Here is a 14,962-nt window from a genome sequence, read left to right on the forward strand (position 1 = left end):
TAAGATAATTATTTTTACTGTATTTATTTTCCTTTTATATATCAGCAAAGTAATTGTTTTGTGACTGCGTTTTGTAACCGTGAATGAAGAGGGAATGCAGTAGATATGAGACCCGACTGTACATTGAGATGTTAAAGTGTGAAGGGCACAAACTGTATGTGCTTCACATGACATGGACCATCAAACCATCCAAGTAGTTATAATTTCATGTTAACTGAAAAAAACTTGTTTTTATACTTCCTTTTAAAATTGGCTAAGATTGCATAGCCCATCAACACGTCTCATTTATTAATGTAAAACATTTAACACACAATGGGTATAATTGGGTACATGGTCCATGCCATGTAGAGTACAGAGAGTACTGCTATGCCTTGTGACAGCCTGTCTATTCTGTGGAGCATGGACAGCTGATCCATCGTATGTGGAGCACAGACAGCCAGTTGATGCCATGCCATGTGGAGCACAGACAGCTGATCCGTTGTGAGAGGAGCAAAGGCGGCCAAGCCGAGCTATGTGGAGCGTAGACAGTTGGTCTGTGCCATGTTAAGAACAGACAGCTAATCCGTCGTAAGTAGAGTGAATACAGCCAGTCTGAACTATGTGGAGCATAGACAGCCGGTCTATGCCATGTGGAGCATAGATAGCCAGTCTATGCCATGTTAAGAACAGATGGCTGACCCATCATATGTGGAGCACAGACAGTTAATCTGTTGCAAGAAGAGAAAATACAGCCAGTTGATTTCATGTGGAGCACAGACAGCTGACCCATTGTGTGTGGAGCACACACAGCCAGTTGATGCCATGTGGAGCACAGACAGCTGAACCATTGTGAAAGGAGCAAAGGTGGCCGGTATGACCTATGTAGAGCATAGCCAGCCAGTCTGTGCCATGTTATGAACAGACAGCTAATCCGTCGTAAGTAAAGCAAATACAGCCAGTCTGAACTATGTCAAGCATAGACAGCCGGTTGATGCTATGTCGAGCACAGACAGCTGATACATTGTTTGTGGATCACAGACAGCTGGTCCATGCTATGTGTAGCATAGACAGCCGGTCTTTGCCATGTTGAACAAAGACAGCTGGCCCATGTTATGTGGAGCACAGACTGTCAGTTCATGTCATGTGGAGCACAGACAGCCTGTGCCTGTGTATCATCTCAATATACAGCAGGGTCTCATATCCACAGTGTTCCCTCCTTACTTACGGTTACAAAACACAGTCACAACAAAATTACTTTGCGGTAAAATAGACAGACTGACAGCAGGTTTGTCAGTATTTTTCTGTTATTTTACGGTGAATTTTTTTAGAGTGCTGTATTGAAACATAACAGGATATAACATTGAAATTACAGTTATTTTTTACAGGGCATCTTTTCTAAGTATTACGGTTAGTTACCAAATTGATGGTAAGGCACTGAAATCTGCCTCATCAAATACAGGATAATATAAGATAAAAAGAAAATTTAAACTCTAGTCACCTGTTCTTTGTGGCTGCAAATTCTGGAGAGCTGTGATTGGACGAGTTGTCTGATCTGTTCTCCTGTGGAAAGCCAGTGCCGTCTGGCATCCTCTGGGTGCTGGGTGACACCTCCCGGCTTCAGGACAAAGAGAGAGACATTTAAAACATTCATAAAACAAGGGCAGAGCCTTGATAGACAGATTAACATCACGTGAAGAAATGGCTTTTCAACCATCACACCGAACTGCTCCTGTTAAAGCATCACTCTGACAATCTGCTGCCTCTCTAATACGATGTCAAATTTACGGTCCAGTTTAAAAACTGTTTACATTACGATAATAAAACATTAATTTAAGCAAACAGAGCGCTGAAGCCCTAACTGCCTGCTCTGATGTATCTAAAGTGAGGCCTGATTGTTTTGCAGCAGCCTGTTGTAATTTGCATGTGATTAAATCAAGGTACAGAGGAGGGCAGCGCTAAATGCCACCGCACGCTGCTGCACGTTTAATCAGAGGCTGCACATTTATCAACATGTGTGTCCTGCTGTCCTCTAAACGCTGCAGAGGTCTAATTACCCGGAGAAAAGACTTTAGCTCTGATTAAAGCTGCTGTGGACAACACACCGCACTAATTACTCATATTATCCTTCCATATATGAAACGCTTTGGCTTCAGTATCAGAGCTTTGTGATCTCTGTGTTTCCTTTTTTACAACACTAAAATATATTAAGCGTGTCACACCCCATTTCATATCCCAGCAAATTACATTTTCTGGCTGAATTTTAATGTTTCACCTGTTTTCTTGCTTTTATTGAAAACTTCTGTTTTATTGTGTAAATTTGTCAAAGTGAAGATTTTTATCAACTATTGTTAAATTTTGCAGGGTTTTCTCCCTTCTTCCTTTTAATCCTCTGCTATGAATATAACAATAACTAGACTTTATGTTTGTTTCAACATTGTATACTGAGTAAAAGTTTACCTGAAGCAACTTGAGTTTCTCTTTATGCTTTTACACACTTGAAGAAAATCTTAAGACCAGTTGAAAAATTGCACAAATTTACATTTTTCTCTGTTGGATCATAAGAAGGTTTTAAGTAGAGCTTCAAAATGCAAAAAGAAGCTGATCAAAAGTTTAGGACCAAAGTATCTAAAGAAAAAATCTGCACAAAAATGTGAATTCAGTGAAATTTCCTGTCAGGTATTCACTCTGTCATGACCTCCCAATGGTGAAGGCTAAAAAGCTTTTTCTCTGTGAATGTAGTCGCATCATTAAGCTCCATAAGGGAGGCCTCTCACAACGCGCCAATTAGATGTAGTAAGAGTCATTTTGAGTTTCTTCAAAGATCCAGAGAATTATGGAAAAAAAAGTCCAAATGTAGACCCAAAATTTTTTTACCACAATGAGCCAGTGGATCCGATTGGCTGTCTGTCAAGACACGGGGTGATCCTCGACCCCCTTTAAAGCCGTTACTGGAGCCGACTGCAGCCCAACAACCATCAGACTATGAGAGAGAAGAGCTTCAAGAACAAAACATGTCTTCAAAGGCCTTGTCTCCTTCAACGCCACAAACTCGTCGTTTTTTCGGAGCACAGCAAACTTGGAACTGGACTTGAACTGGACAGTTTGGAGTCAGTGGCCGAGAGGAGGATGAAGGACAGGATTGAGGCTATCCTGGATAACCCCTCTCACCCTCTCCATGATGAGCTGTGTCAGATGGGCAGCTCCTTCAGTCAGCGCAGCATCATCCCACCCAGGTGTAGGACTGAACGCTTCAGGAGCTCCTTTGTGCCCACTGCCATCAGACTGTTTAACAGCTCGGAGAGCCCCAGACTGTCCTAACACTGAGGCCCCCCCTGCATAGTCTGTTTTATTATTGCTCTTACTTGTCTTGTGTTGTATTCTTCTCACTTTTTATATGCTGCAACAAAATAATTTCCCCCGTTGGGATCAATAAAGTTATATCTTATCTTATCTTATCTTATCTTATCTTATCTTATCTTATCTTATCTTATCTTATCTTATCTTATCTTATCTTATCAAACATGGTACACAACAAGGTGCAGACATCCTGATGACTTCCTACCGGAGATGTTTTCACGGCGGCACAGTAGAGGGGGCGCCATCATGATCTGGGCTATTTCCTTCAATAAACCAATGGAGCTTCACACTGGAAAAAACTGAAATCTTATCAAGTGTTTTTGACTTAACGTCAGTAGAAAATGTCTTTTTAGACTTAATATGAGCCACATTCACCTGAACAGTCCATTACAATGTCTTTTTTTGAAGTTATTTAAAGACAAAAATGAGGTCTGGTCAGAACAAGAGAAAAGTTACTTGTATTAAGACATTATTCTAATTTCAAGCAAATTTTAGAGCAACTTTTTTCTTGATCCATTGGGAGACTATTTTTACTTGTAACAAGCATTCCAGACCTTATTTTTGTCTCTAAATAACTTGAAATAAGACATTTTTCTGGATTAATAAGTTGAATGTGGCTCATATCAAGTATAACAGACACTTTTTTGGTTAAAACAAGACAAAAACACTTGTTGAGATTTCAGTTTTTTGCAGTACAGGTTGGTCAGGGGCGTCAAACGGCGGCTGGCTCTGTGGAGATGTTGCAGGGGGCCTCCTTCATGACTGAGGGCCCTGGTCTGTGTGGGAATGGGTTTTGGACTTCTTCTAGAGGAATAAGCTCAATCTTAACTTTTATTTCTATTATAGAGATTTTCAGATGTTTTTTTTTACTTTTGCCTTAAACTTTTGATCAGGTGATCAACATTTATTGCACTTTCATTGTTGTTTTCAATAAATTGCTTATCCATTTATTTTTGTTTCACTCCCAAGTTCTTCTTTTTGCACTCTGAAGCTCTACCAACCCTTTTAAGATCCAACAAGTGGCAAATTTAAATTTTGCAACTTTTAAACTGGTTTTAAGATTGTGATCAAGTGTGTATATAACAGATTTTACTGTTCAACTAAATTTCTAAGCAAAACTTTGAATTTCTACGCTTCCATTAGCCTGACAGACTTTCTTCGACTCCTTGCTAACAAAGACACAATTTCCTCTCTGCTGGACATTGGCTCTGAGTTTTCAGATCCCTCATGTTGTAAAATCTGTTCGGTCGTTTCAGTCTCACATGAAGTAAAGTGCTGTCAACCTAAACCAGCCTTCATCAGTGGCTCATGTTTGATAAAAAGGCTTTCTTCTCGTGGCTGCCGTCCACGTTTAATGTCCCAGCGTCCATCTGTTGCAACACTGTCCCTCCTCACTTCCCACTCCCTGCTGACGGGCTCTGCTCGCCTCCCTCACCTCCTCTCTTGGACCTCCTGGATGTTCTCGATGCCAATGGCGCTGCTGCGACGCGAGCTGAACGGTCCAGACTTTTTCCTGGTCGGGCTTTTCCCGGGAATGATCAATGACTGACAACGTGCAGGGAGAGGAGAGTCAGACTCACACGGTGGGGATTGTGTAATCATCTCAGAGCCACAGCATGAATGAAATGCAGAACACGACACAGTTGGTAATAATAGCAGGGAACAGAGTACGCTGGGCAAGAATAATGGACTTTTTAATGAAGCATGGGAAACGCTGTGAAACATTATATGATAGGTTTTACAAATCCATCACCAAGAGTGCTTTAAGTGAGAAATAACTTCACATTTTACTCATTTCATCTACTTTCTTTTATCAAGAACTAATTGCCTTCCCCCTGTCGAGCCTCCTGGTTTTTGCTCTTGTTGTTTTTATCTTTCATATTGATGCAGAAAAAGTTTCTTGTTGGTGTTTTAAGAATGTTTGGTGCACAGTCCTTATTTAAATGCAGTATGATTCAGTAATAAGTGGTTGTGTGAGAACACAAGTGGGAGTTTGTTATTTTCTTTTCTAAATTTCTTACTTGTCTCAGGGAACACATTTTAAAGTAAAATGAGGGGTGGGATTCATGCAAGGAGCACGGAGATATGTAAAACATGAATTTAAAAACATCTGAAAAAAAGTTTTTATCTCCTTTAAAAACAAATGTTTAAATGGACAGGTCAATCTAAACCAGGATTAATGAGATTATCATGCACTGCCAGTCACCACTGTGTTGTGAACTATAAAGAATTTCCCTATGAAATTATGTTAAAAGCAGAAATTGTCAGTAATTCCCTGCCACTGTAATTTATCTTTAAAGTATAATAATGTTTATAAATAAAAAACAATAAAATACTGTAATATTTTTTCTTGTGACAGCGTTTTGTAACCGTGAGTGCAGAGGGAATGCAGTGGAAATAAGACCCTGATCTTCACTAAGATGTTTCACTCCAGGGAGGCACAGGCTGTCTGTGCTTTCCATGACACAGACCAACTGCTTGTGCTCCACAGCATGGACTGGCTGTTTGTGCTCCAATAAAAACTCTATCCCAGTGACAATAATTTGAGGTAAACTGAAAATAAAAGCAAACTCCTTTTTATACTTCTTTTAAAAATTGCAAACATTGCAAAGCCAATCAACACATCTCATTGTTTGACATAAATCATAAAAAAACTGTAAAATTCATTGGGTATATGGTCCATGCAATGTGGAGCACAGACATCCAGTAGATGCTTTGTTGATCATATTATTGACATAAAACAAGAAGCAAACTGTAATGATCAGTGGGTACATGATCCATGCCGTGTGGAGCACAGACAACCGATCCATGCCATGTGGAGCATCGATAGGCTGATTACGCCTTGTGAAATATAGACAGCCAGTCCATACCATGTGAAGCACAGACATGTGGTTTCTGCCTTATGAAACATAGATAGCCTGTCAATATCTTGTGAAGCACAGACAGGTGATCAATGCCATGTGGAGCACAGACAACCAATCTATGTCATGTGGAGAACAGACAGGTGATGCATGCCATGTGGAGCACAGACATGTGCTCCATGCCATGTGGAGCACAGACAGGCAGTCCATGTCTTTTGAAACACAGACAGGCAGTCCATGCCATGTGGAGCACAGACAGCCAATCCATGGCATTTGGGGCACAGACAGCCAATCTATGCCATGTGGAGCACAAACAGGCTGTCCATGCCTTGTAAAACACAGACAGTCAGTCCATGCCATGAGGAGGGCAGACAGGCAGTACATGCCTTGTGAAACACAGAAAGGCAGTCCATGCCTTGTAGAGCACAGACAGGAAGTCCATGGCATTTGGAGCACAGACAACCAATCCATGCCATGTGGAGCACAAATAGGCTGTCCAAGCCTTTTAAAACACAGACAGTCAGTCCATGCCATGAGGAGGACAGACAGGCAATACATGCCTTGTGAAACACAGAAAGGCAGTCCATGCCTTGTGGAGCACAGACAGGTAGTCCATGCCATTTGAAGCACAGACAGCCTGTGCCTCCCTGAATGTAACATCTCAATGTACAGCAGGGTCTTATATCCACCGTTTTCTCTTTTCACCCACTGTTACAAAACGCTGTTGCAACAAATTTACTTTGCTGTAAAAACTATGGTAAAATAATGGCAGCAGGGTTTCCAGTTATTGTGTGAAGTCATGAAACAAGGTTTAAAGCAATAAATAATCAAATAGCACAACAACATGTGACACTGTTATCTCTGAAACTTCTTTAGGAACTGAAACAGGAACATTTCCAAACTATTACTTATCTTTACATTTCAAACAAAGAGTAAAAGAAAACATAAAAGACGGAAATAGAAATATATGAACCTCTTCTATTGTTCCTATCCCTATGGCACTGCCTCGACGTCCATATTTACTGGGACTTTTCCCTGGAACAAGCAATGACTGAGCCAGGCAAGACGGAGCAAGGGAAGCACAGAAACAGAGAGAAAGAGAGACAGAGAAGTGACAGATTGGAAAAAGAGAACACATTGTAAGATATCATGCGCACAGCACATGGAGTTTAAACAGCAAGGTGCAAAAGAGCCTGAAAAGAAGCTTGCAGCGGGTGTTAATAGAGGAGATACTGAGGAAGCAGCGAGGAGGTTTTTAGAGCAGAAGCAGCCTTAAGTCCAACACAGGAGGGCACAGGAAGAGAGGCAGCGCCACCGAGGAAGCAGGCATGTCCGGAGGGATACAGGTCTGCTTAGCGAAGCATTCAGGGGGACAAAGGAGGGAGAGAAGACTGACAGAATACAAAGAGGAAGCTTTAGAGGACTCAGTCCTTTCAGAAATGGGGTTGAATTAGTTTCAGTTCAAAGTACGGCCACTTAAACGGCTGCATTGAGGAACCATAGACTGTACAGATAACAGAGGCAGTCGACCTGATACCACCTGCAGGTTTGTTGACTTCCTTTTTAATACCTGGGAAATTTTTCTGCATTCAAATAAAATGATTTTTGCCAGAGAAAATCATCAGAATTGATTGCTGGAGAGAGCTAAAAGGTTTAAAATACCAAGCTAGATCACTTGGTGACTGCAATCTAGCTAAAAACAGTTTCCAGAGCTTTATTTTTAGTAGGACCACAATCTTGGCTCTCACACATAGTCTGACACATATTCATTAATGTTTGAGAAACACTTAACAAGCCAGGTGATGGGGGAGGATACAAATACATGCTTATTAGCGCTAACATATTGCTGACAGTAACATATTCAGCAACTTAGCAATGGAAAAGCTGGGTTACTTTGATAATCAAAATAAGCAAACAGAACACGCGTCTTATGCATCAGATGTTTGAATGAACTAAAGATACAGATGAATTAAAGATGCCTCGCCACCTTGTGGCCCGGGGTCTCCGCACACTGTGGTTAATTACTTTTAGCGAGGCATGAGTTCGTTTTGGACTTAAACTGAGTTCGGATTGAAAAACATTTTCTTTGTCCAAGACAATTTTTTTGGGATACAATGCGCTGAGATACGGTATTTATCAGTACATTTACGTAGCAATACGGTTTTAAACTTGACATGTAGCAAACGTAGTAGCCGGCTGTATGTAGTGCTATCGGCAGCCCAGTGCTCTGAGTATCTGTAGGCTAACGTGACAACAAGTAAACACTGTCAGTTTGTTTGTAGTTTAGTAGCTGTTTATATTAGCACAGCTGGCACCCGGTGCTCTAAGACATGTCTGTAACGTGTAACATTAGTGAATCCTGGTTATGTCCTGCCAGTCATCTACCAATCAGAGCTAACGTAACCTCACTCTTCATTTTATTGATAGACTCTCAAGTTTGAACAGACCACTGCAGAGTAACTGCTGACTGTGGGTTGGAATCAACATCAGCACTAACAGTTTAGCTCTTGTATTAGCCTTTAGCTCGTGCTCTATTGCTCTCCTGTTTTATTGACCTTTGTGTAGTTGATATGGGCTGATTAATCTATTTCAGTGACTAAATTATCATTTGTTCAAGGCTAAACTTGTTTATACTTAGCCTAATGTGGACTCTTTCACTTTTGGATGCAGCCTCAAGTGGCGACCTGAAGAACTGCACCTTTGGCACTTTTGCATTTACAAAAACGTCTAAATTTTGTTCGCATCAACCCCATCTTTGAGAAAAAAACAAAACAAAACAAAACAGCAGAGTTAGTCGCATTTATTCTGAGGGCCATGCATACTCTGCAGCCACGCATGCGCTTGCTGTACGTACAAAAGGCTGCGGGGAGAAGAGGAGAAGGTCATGGCGTAAGCAGAGCAGGGGAGGAAGAGGGGGAGTCTGGGTAGTCAAACACTCACTTTAAACTCAGGGTAGAGTCTAAACTGGGGCTCACGTACAATAAGGAAATCAAAAGAAGTCATAACTACTCAATAAATTCTCTATTTTAGACCCAACCTACACATCTGACTGTATTCCTGAGTGGTGATGAAGACTCTCGACACATGATGATGAATGATGAGCTGAGAATGTTGAGTTTTGCTGTTTTGTTCAACAAAAATGTGTTTTTAAAGAAACGCTTTGTGTAAATGGAAAAGCAATCAGAGAAAACAACTTCAGAGCTTGATGCTAGCACACTGAGAAACTAAAGTGCTATCAGGCTGTGTGTTTATCAGCTGTACTGAGAGAGAAGAAAAATTCTGTGTGTGTGTGTGTGTGAGAGAGAGTGAGAGTGTGTGTGTATTAGGTGGGCATCATGTGAACCAAAGTGGGCTACTTACAATCCCCGGGGTTTTGGGGCTCTCTGGATTGTGGGTAAAGCTGCCACTGTGACTAGTGGAGACTGTGTGTGACTTCTTGTTACTGAGGCCCATGGCGTCCATAGACTGGCTTCTGCTGCGGATGACCCGCTACAGAGAGAGACGAGGAGACACCGTCAGTGGATTTTCTGCTTGGTTTTTCAGTGAGCACATTTTTTTTTCTAAAGCCCAAATTAGCTTCCTGACACAGCTACACCGAGTTATGGATGCACTTCGTTAGCTAACTTTGTGTGAGCTGATGGCCTAACATCTGCTAACCCATCACTCCCATCAAGCCTCATCTTCTCCTCTAAATAACTTTACTTCAGGCTCCAAAACTCAGATGGGTAAAGCTTCAGTATCACAAAAACTGGCTACATCTAAACAGAGTAACAACATGATCTGGTTCTTGATGTTTCTCCGAAACTCAAAAATCAAAAACAAACAAAAACAAACAAAAACACAATCCACATACCAGGTAACGTCATCTAGAGCAGGGGTTTGCAATTTTTACTTTTATAAGAGCCATTTTGCCTCAGCTCACCCAGATTAAAGTCATCTGGGGGCACAAACTCTACTTTATCTTCAAAATAAAGACAGAAAAGTGTCTAAAATTCTTTTTAAAGTAAAAACCGAGTTTATAATGATCTAAACAAGATTTTTTTTGTGGTTATCAAATTGTACATGTGATGTCTCAGTTTCATGTTTTAATAAATTGGCAGATTTTTTTAATAAAACATTTGTAATTTCATGCACTTCAGAAATGTGCAAAATGTATTAAATTTCAATCAATTGCAAAATTTTTCAAAAATTTTGAAAATTCAAATATTTGCATTTAAAAAAAAAGAAATTTAAAAAAGGGAAAAATGTGCATTTCTAATTTATTTTAAAAACAGAAATTTAAAAAGGGAAAAATGTGCATTTTTTTCTCCCAAATTTCATAATTTTTGCAAAAATAAATATTATTAAAAATTTGCTTAATTTTCCAAAAATTGTAGAAATGTCAAAGTTTTGCATGTTTTTAAAATGAAGGAATTTAAATAATTCTCAAAAAGATTTAATTTATTTGTAGAAATAAAAAATGAAATGTGCAAAAAAAAAAATTCAAAAACATGTTTTTTTCTAGATTTCAAAAAATATATATAAAAAAACTGAAATTCAAAAAATTTGGAAATTTTTGAAAATATTTAAAAGCATTATTGCAAGATGTGATGCATATTTAGTTCAACCAAAGACACATTTTTTTTAGTGTCAATTTCTGGAATCATCAATATCCTCTGTCAGAATAACAAAAATTCTTTATTTAATACGTTTTTTTTTTTAAGTTACAAGGATTCACTGCAAAGGAGTCAAAGAGCTGCATGAGGCTCCAGACTTGCAGATTGCAGACTCTTAATTTAGAAGATGAGAGGTACCACAGTGGGGGCCTTAAAGGCACTGCTCCAAAGTTTTTAATTTTGTCTAATTCAATCCATACTTATTTAGTCTTTTTTTTTCAAGGCTTTCAAAATGTTAATGACGTTGACTTGAGTTTTTATAACAAAGACTAATTTGGATCCCTGGCTCATATGGGGGAATCAATGACAAGTAAAGTAAAAAATAATTAATCAGTATGACACTGACTATAGGCTGAATCTTTGGCACTGATAGTTATTGACTCAGATCCTGCAAATTGGAGCCTCCCTGTGCTTTTCTCTCTTAAGAAAGCTGCATATGGATAAAGATACAGCTTTTTTAATTAGCATCCACTCATGAGCCCAAAACATGTTTAACCTGTTGTGAAGAACTACTGTGAGTATCAGTGTGTGTGCAAATAAAACCTCTCAGTGGTGTGTGCTCATGTTTGTTTGCAGGGGTGTTAGAAACGCTCAGAGTCAGTGCAGGTCAGCAGGCTGGAGGGGGAGACTTTGTGAAAGAGACGCAGGTTTAAAGAAAGTCAGAGAGATTGAAGCTTTGGAAGTGAGGAGAATAAAGCTGCATCTCTTATCTCCTAAGTCGCCTTTAAACGGGGAAAATCCACCCCGGAGTTTGTGTCACGGGAGAGGAAGAGAAGATACAGTGTGAACGAGGATGATGTGTGAGAAAGTAGAAAAGACCAAGTGGGAAATCTTTGTAGATGTGATCTGTGGAGTTGTTAGGGCGGGGAAGAGACGCAGCAGGAGACAGTGAGGAGACGGGAGGAGCTCATTCATAGAAACACAGTGAATGAAACTGAAGAGGAGACGTGGATCTGAGCAGACAGGAGTGGGAAAGAGGGCGGTGGTTTCTCTGATGTGGAGTGGAAACACAGAAAGGATGTCTGAGGACGAGCTGGTGTCACAAACAAAGAGACAGACAGTGTGGGAGCACCTCATGGGGAGAAAACTACATCATCAGCGCTCAAATGAGGGGTCATTAAATCGTTCATCAGGCACACACAATCGCAGCCTCCACCACCAGGCCTGTGCAATTGGGCTCCGCTCCACCAGCCTAATGGTCATTGATGGAGCACACTCAGAGTGAAGTGGCCTTTCATACACCACACACACTCCCCAGCCTCACAGCCATGTCATGCAAAACACACACACCCAAGGTCAGCAGGCACGGCTATGTGAGGGAATCAAACGCCACATGAGCTGCTCCTTCTCCAAGCTTTGTTTGTTATGTGTGAATACCCAGAATCCCAGCCAGGAGACAGAGGAGGGATGGGGGGAAAGCGCCCTAAAAGTTCCTCCGCTCGAAGCCGCTCTGTCTCATGCAGGTGCAGGTGCAGATTAAAGTGCTGCTCGCCAAATCAGGAGCGGGACTTTACCTTGAAGGATTCAAAGAAGCCTCCACTTCCTCCTCCTCCTCCCTGGCCCCCGTTCTCCAGCTTATCTTCATCTCCACCCAGACCCATCATGGACTGGCTGTTTATGTGCAGCTCCTCGTACAGAGTCTCCAGCAGGGCTGAGCGAGTGCGCTCCTGTCAACAGACACAGAGTCAGTCAGCTAAGGGGACACTGACAGCATTATATCAATGGATGGATGGATGATGGGTAAATAAAGGGTTGTATGGATGGAAGATAGACAGATGATGAATAAATGGATGTATTGAGGTATAAATGAATGAATGATGGATGGACTGATGAACAAATGGTTGATGGATGGATAAACTGATAGGTTGAAAATGAAATTTATGTAGACATATGATGAATAAATGGATGTATTGAGGTAGAAAAAAAATGGATGGATGGATGAATTGATGGATGAATGGAGGGATGAATGGATGGATTGGTCAATAGATAGATGGATGGAAAGATGGATGGATAAATGGATAAGGAGTTTGGATTGATCAATAAATGGATGGATGGATTAGTCAATAAATGAATGGATAGATGGATGAGAGGATGGATGCAAGGTTGGAGGGATGAAGAAATGGAGGATGGAGGGATGGAAAAAATTGATTGATTGGTCAATGGATGGATGGATGGATAGATAGATGGATGGAAGAGGGGTTTGGACTTGCCATTGGATGGATAGATGGATGGATTGGTCAATTAATGGATGGATGGATTGATGGATGAATTGGTCACTGAAGGGTTGGATGGATGTATGGATGGATGTATGGATGGATTTATGGATGGATGGATGGATGGATGGATGGATGGATGGATGGATGGATGGATGGATGAATTGGTCAATGGATGTCTGGATGGATGGATTGATGGATGGATGGATGGATGGATGGATGGATGGATGGATGGATGGATAAATGGATGGATAAATGGATGAATGGATGATGGAAAATTAGATGGATGGATGGATGGATGGATGGATGGATGGATGGATGGATGGATGGATGGATGGATGGATGATGGATGATTGGATGGATGGATGGATGGATGGATGGATGGATGGATGGATGGATGGATGGATGGATGGATGGATGGATGATGGATGATTGGATGCATGGATGGATGGATGGATGGATTTTGGAAGATGGATGGATTAGCGATGGGTACCGAATCAGGTACTTTTATAGGTACTGACCGCAGTCTGTCAAAAGTACCGGGTATTGATTCATATAAAATCAAAAGGTACCATATTACGGTACCTAAATGCATCCTTGTGACTGTGAGGGAATGTAAGAGCAGGCACTTTTCCATGTTGGACCTGAATGCAGCAATGCAATGTTAGATATTGAAAAATAAAAATTTTAAATTGATAAAAAAAATAAAATAAAATAAAAAAAAAATTAATAAATTGATATTGTTTGCCACATAAACACAAAAAAGTACCGAAAATTGGTACCGTTGAGTAACGGAACTGATTGCCAGGTACCGAGCATCGGTACCATGTCGTTTCAAATGCGAAAGGTACCCATCCCTATGATGGAGTGATGAATGGAATGATGGATGGAATGATGATGCTGGAAGATGGATGGATAAATGCATGAATGAATGAACAGATAATGTTGGATGATGGATGGATTATGGATAGTGGCATGAATGTGTGCAAAGATGGATGCATGGATGATGGATGAAAGGATGGACAGATGGATGGATAGATGCAATTGATGAATGATGATGCTGAGATACATGGATGAAAGGATGATGGTTGGAGGAACTTGGATGGATGGTAGATGACGGAAGGATGAGTGCAAGGATGGATAGATGGATGGATGGATGGATAGATGAATAATGGACTGTTGATTTAAGGAGAGTTTAAAGGATTGATGATGGATAAATGGAAGAAAGGATGATTTAAGAAAGTTGAAAGGATGGATAACTGATTTAAGAAAGACTAAAATGATGGATGAATCGAAGATGTTTGAAAGGATGGATCAACTGATGATGGATGGATGAACCTGAGTGAACTGCATGTGAAGCTGTTTCATGTGAATCCTTGTTGTTGTTGCAGCACACTGTGTGATAACTGATCTGTTTCTACGGTGACAGATTCACGTTGGCTCTGAGCTCAGTTTCTATCATTAGATCATCCAACAGGATCCACTGCACGCCTGAGCAAACAAGTCTCTGTGAAGACTGCACACATCCAGGCGTTAAACAACAGATCATTACACACACATCTCACCTCGAGCTTGGCGAACTTCTCGGCTTTGTAGCAGGCGTACTCTGCATTGATGAGCTTGGTGAAGAGGAATTCACGGAACTCAGGGCCCTGAGGACAGGGGGCACAGAGAGGTCTGTTAGGGGGTCTGTCTGAGCAGGAGGGGGCTGAGGGTGTGGATTTGTTAGACTGCTGACCTTTTTAAAGATGGCAGGGTCAGGCAGAGCGGGACCAAAGAAAGGTACATCATCCCTCGCTGTCACAGACACCTTTAGCAGAAGCAGGTAAAGATACGACAAGAGGTGGAGAGGTGTAACTGTGACTGAATAATACATGAAAATCAGCGAGGAGGGTAG

General features: G+C 40.9%; 1 protein-coding gene across 7 annotated transcripts in view; it reads right to left on the bottom strand.

Moving 5' to 3' along the window:
- Window positions 1–14,962, bottom strand: part of rap1gapb (RAP1 GTPase activating protein b) — a 248,153-nt gene that overhangs the window by 8,485 nt on the left and 224,706 nt on the right. For 5 of the 7 annotated variants that reach the window (XM_074669251.1, XM_074669225.1, XM_074669214.1 and 2 more), the window contains 7 exons: window positions 14,804–14,875; window positions 14,631–14,717; window positions 12,367–12,519; window positions 9,558–9,686; window positions 7,171–7,248; window positions 4,772–4,881; window positions 1,478–1,594 (listed from right to left, as the gene is read on the bottom strand). In XM_074669251.1, the coding sequence (XP_074525352.1) occupies window positions 1,478–1,594; window positions 4,772–4,881; window positions 7,171–7,248; window positions 9,558–9,686; window positions 12,367–12,519; window positions 14,631–14,717; window positions 14,804–14,875 (746 nt within the window). The remainder of the gene's footprint in view (window positions 1–1,477; window positions 1,595–4,771; window positions 4,882–7,170; window positions 7,249–9,557; window positions 9,687–12,366; window positions 12,520–14,630; window positions 14,718–14,803; window positions 14,876–14,962) is intronic. The other 2 variants (XM_074669249.1, XM_074669241.1) reach the window with 2 other exon arrangements.

Source organism: Halichoeres trimaculatus, unplaced genomic scaffold (genome assembly GCF_033239565.1).
Source record: "Halichoeres trimaculatus isolate MK-OKI-2021-1 unplaced genomic scaffold, fHalTri1.1 fHalTri1_scaffold_1, whole genome shotgun sequence".
Taxonomy (NCBI): domain Eukaryota; kingdom Metazoa; phylum Chordata; class Actinopteri; order Labriformes; family Labridae; genus Halichoeres; species Halichoeres trimaculatus.